The sequence below is a fragment of the Penaeus japonicus genome, unplaced genomic scaffold (genome assembly GCF_977035675.1).
Source record: "Penaeus japonicus unplaced genomic scaffold, GWHDUDI00000001_assembly GWHDUDI00000005, whole genome shotgun sequence".
Taxonomy (NCBI): Eukaryota; Metazoa; Arthropoda; class Malacostraca; order Decapoda; family Penaeidae; genus Penaeus; species Penaeus japonicus.
The window spans coordinates 18705207-18707706 of record NW_028234407.1 but is presented as its reverse complement, the minus strand read 5'-3'; the positions used below and the strand labels follow the sequence as shown (position 1 = coordinate 18707706).

Here is a 2500-nt window from a genome sequence, read left to right as displayed (position 1 = left end):
GTATGAGCGAGTGCCATTGATCATAAAGCTAGATCAGCAAGGCAGGGTATCGCGTCCGATTCTCCTACGAAGCTCCGGGGTGTACTGGGTTTTGTAAAAATGTATTTCATGTGATATTCATGCCGACGTCAATTAGCATTATTTTGGTAGATGTTTGAACGTCAGTATGGTGGGTCGCTGGGGATGGAATTGTGTGAGGAGACGTCTCAGCGGGGGACGGTGCGTCAGGTCATCTTCGATATGGGTATGATGGGACTCAGGTCAAGTGAGGTCAGGTCAAATAGGTTTTGGCCTGGTAATTACAGCCTTACTCACCCCCGGGATCTGATATTCATCAGCATGAAGTGTATCCATGCCATTTGCATAAACGCTCGCGTCCCGTCTAGGAACTTTAACTGTGCGTGTGATTTACAAACCATATCACAGTTGAAGTTACCTAGATGGTCGCAAGGAATTAGTCGCCGCTTCCGAACATGAGACAAGACATACGAGGGTCGGCGTATACATCCCAGAGTGGTCGCCCGTGGCTGGTTCTCGTGAGTGGCGAGGGCGTGCATGTTCCTAGCACCATGAGATTCAGCTATGGTGGGGCAGCACGACTCACCGGAGAGACCCTGGCTTCGACGTTACACCCAAGGATATTCTATTGTTTACGGAGTGTAAACGGGTGTATCCTTCCCGGCCGACGATGATTGCTCTGGCGCCACCGGGAAAGATTCATCCGCGTCCTCTCTTCTTTACCTGTAGCTGTCTGCCTGGCTGTACATTAACTTCAAATCGGATTTGGGTGGATCTTACTCGGTCAGACGCTGAATCACTGACGTCACCGGGAAAGATTCATCCATGTCTGCATTGGATGTTCGCGGAAAGCAGCCGTCGACCCAGGAACCACAAATCAGCAAAGTTACGATGGTCGACTAGAGTTTAGGAACTGACACTGTGGTAGGTTTTTTGGGTTCTTATCACAGTGCTAGTTACCTGAACCTAGGTCGTCCTCCATCCTTCGAGATTTTTCACATTTCATTAGCGTTTGATATATTTCTTGAATAATCGACATAACACGCATACCCATCCAAATATTTATAAATCGCATAAAGCAACAATATTGTTAACGTCAGTATGTCGTCGGCGAATCAGAGAGGCGGAAAGTAAGTAAAAATAGTTTCCTGTGGTATGACCTGACGCGGGCAGCAGCTGGGTACGTGACCTGAGTGAGGTGCACTATTAATAGTGAAGGGTGCGATTACCCTGCCCGTAGGGCGTCCATCCTTTGTTGTATGGTCACACTCGCACAATTATTTACATACTCAATTCATGCAGCCGATCCGGCTGTGTACAGCTGGGGAGTGTGGATCTGGTGCATGTTTTTAGGTCATGACTAGATCCAACACTCATCCAGCTGCACCAGCCACAAACAACTAGATGCATGTTTTTTTCAGCTAGCATAAGGATGGCCATAATTTTCTGACAGTTAACACTGTTTTAAACATTGCCTTTACAGTGGAAACGAACATGTGCATTTTTATGCGCCGTCTGCATTGAACTGCTTGCCGTGTATTTAAGATCAATTAACCAGCACTCCTGCTCGGATGTATCTCACAGCGGTGGTGCTGTCACATCGCCCATCACCGGGTGAGATTCATCCAGGTGACTTGTGCCTGTTCGTCGACTCTAGTATTTTGTCGTTTCTTGATGAGTCTACCGCTTGAACTCTGATATGTTGTATATTAATTGAAAGCTGGTGTATTTAGCGTGGTCTATTCTGTGTAACATCCGTAGTTGTCCAAGCCTTTTTAGTGGTGTGAATATAAGTCGCATTCCTTACCTTATTTCCGAGGCACTGTAGGAAGTCTTCCCGCATGGCCGAGACCGCTACTCTGTCGTGAGGTCGTTTGGGGCCAGACACCGAGGGTACAACATCTGCCAGGTCCAGCTCCACTTTCTGTTTATAATCAAAGAATCATTTAAATGTAAATAGCTATATTCGTCCAAATAACAATATCAACTTCGGCCGAGGTTTAGTTAGTTATCTCACCTCACTGAAGACGGGATCCTGAGAGGCGTCCGAAAAGTCTCGGAACATTCGGACAGCTTTGAGGTATGTTTCAATTTGTGCGATCTTGGATTCATCGCGGTCTGAAATTATGAGAAACATTAATTAATATTCATGTTCAGGTTGTCTTTACAGGTGTTCCCCAAATTATGAAATCCAGATAATGCTGTCTTTACAGTTTTACCCCTTGTACTCACTGCTCTGTCTAAGATAAGCAATTGTCGTAGTGTCCACTGGGAAGAACCCAATCGTTGCCCCGTATTCCGGGCACATGTTGGAGATGGTGGCGCGGTCAGCCAGAGACAGCTGCTGCACACCCGGCCCGTAGAACTCCACGAATTTCCCTACAACACCAACTTGCCTCAAATGCTGAAACAAGGGGCAATATGGGTAGTTCAAGATTTGTTTTTATGTTTTATGTTATATATTACGTAGAGATATGACGCG

The 2500-nt window shown here is 46.4% G+C and overlaps 1 protein-coding gene across 2 annotated transcripts in view; it reads right to left on the bottom strand.

Moving 5' to 3' along the window:
- Positions 1-2500, bottom strand: part of LOC122266188 (cytoplasmic aconitate hydratase) — a 53014-nt gene that overhangs the window by 19984 nt on the left and 30530 nt on the right. For both annotated transcript variants that reach the window (XM_086537091.1, XM_043035804.2), the window contains 3 exons: positions 2251-2422; positions 2036-2136; positions 1826-1942 (listed from right to left, as the gene is read on the bottom strand). In XM_086537091.1, the coding sequence (XP_086393217.1) occupies positions 1826-1942; positions 2036-2136; positions 2251-2422 (390 nt within the window). The remainder of the gene's footprint in view (positions 1-1825; positions 1943-2035; positions 2137-2250; positions 2423-2500) is intronic.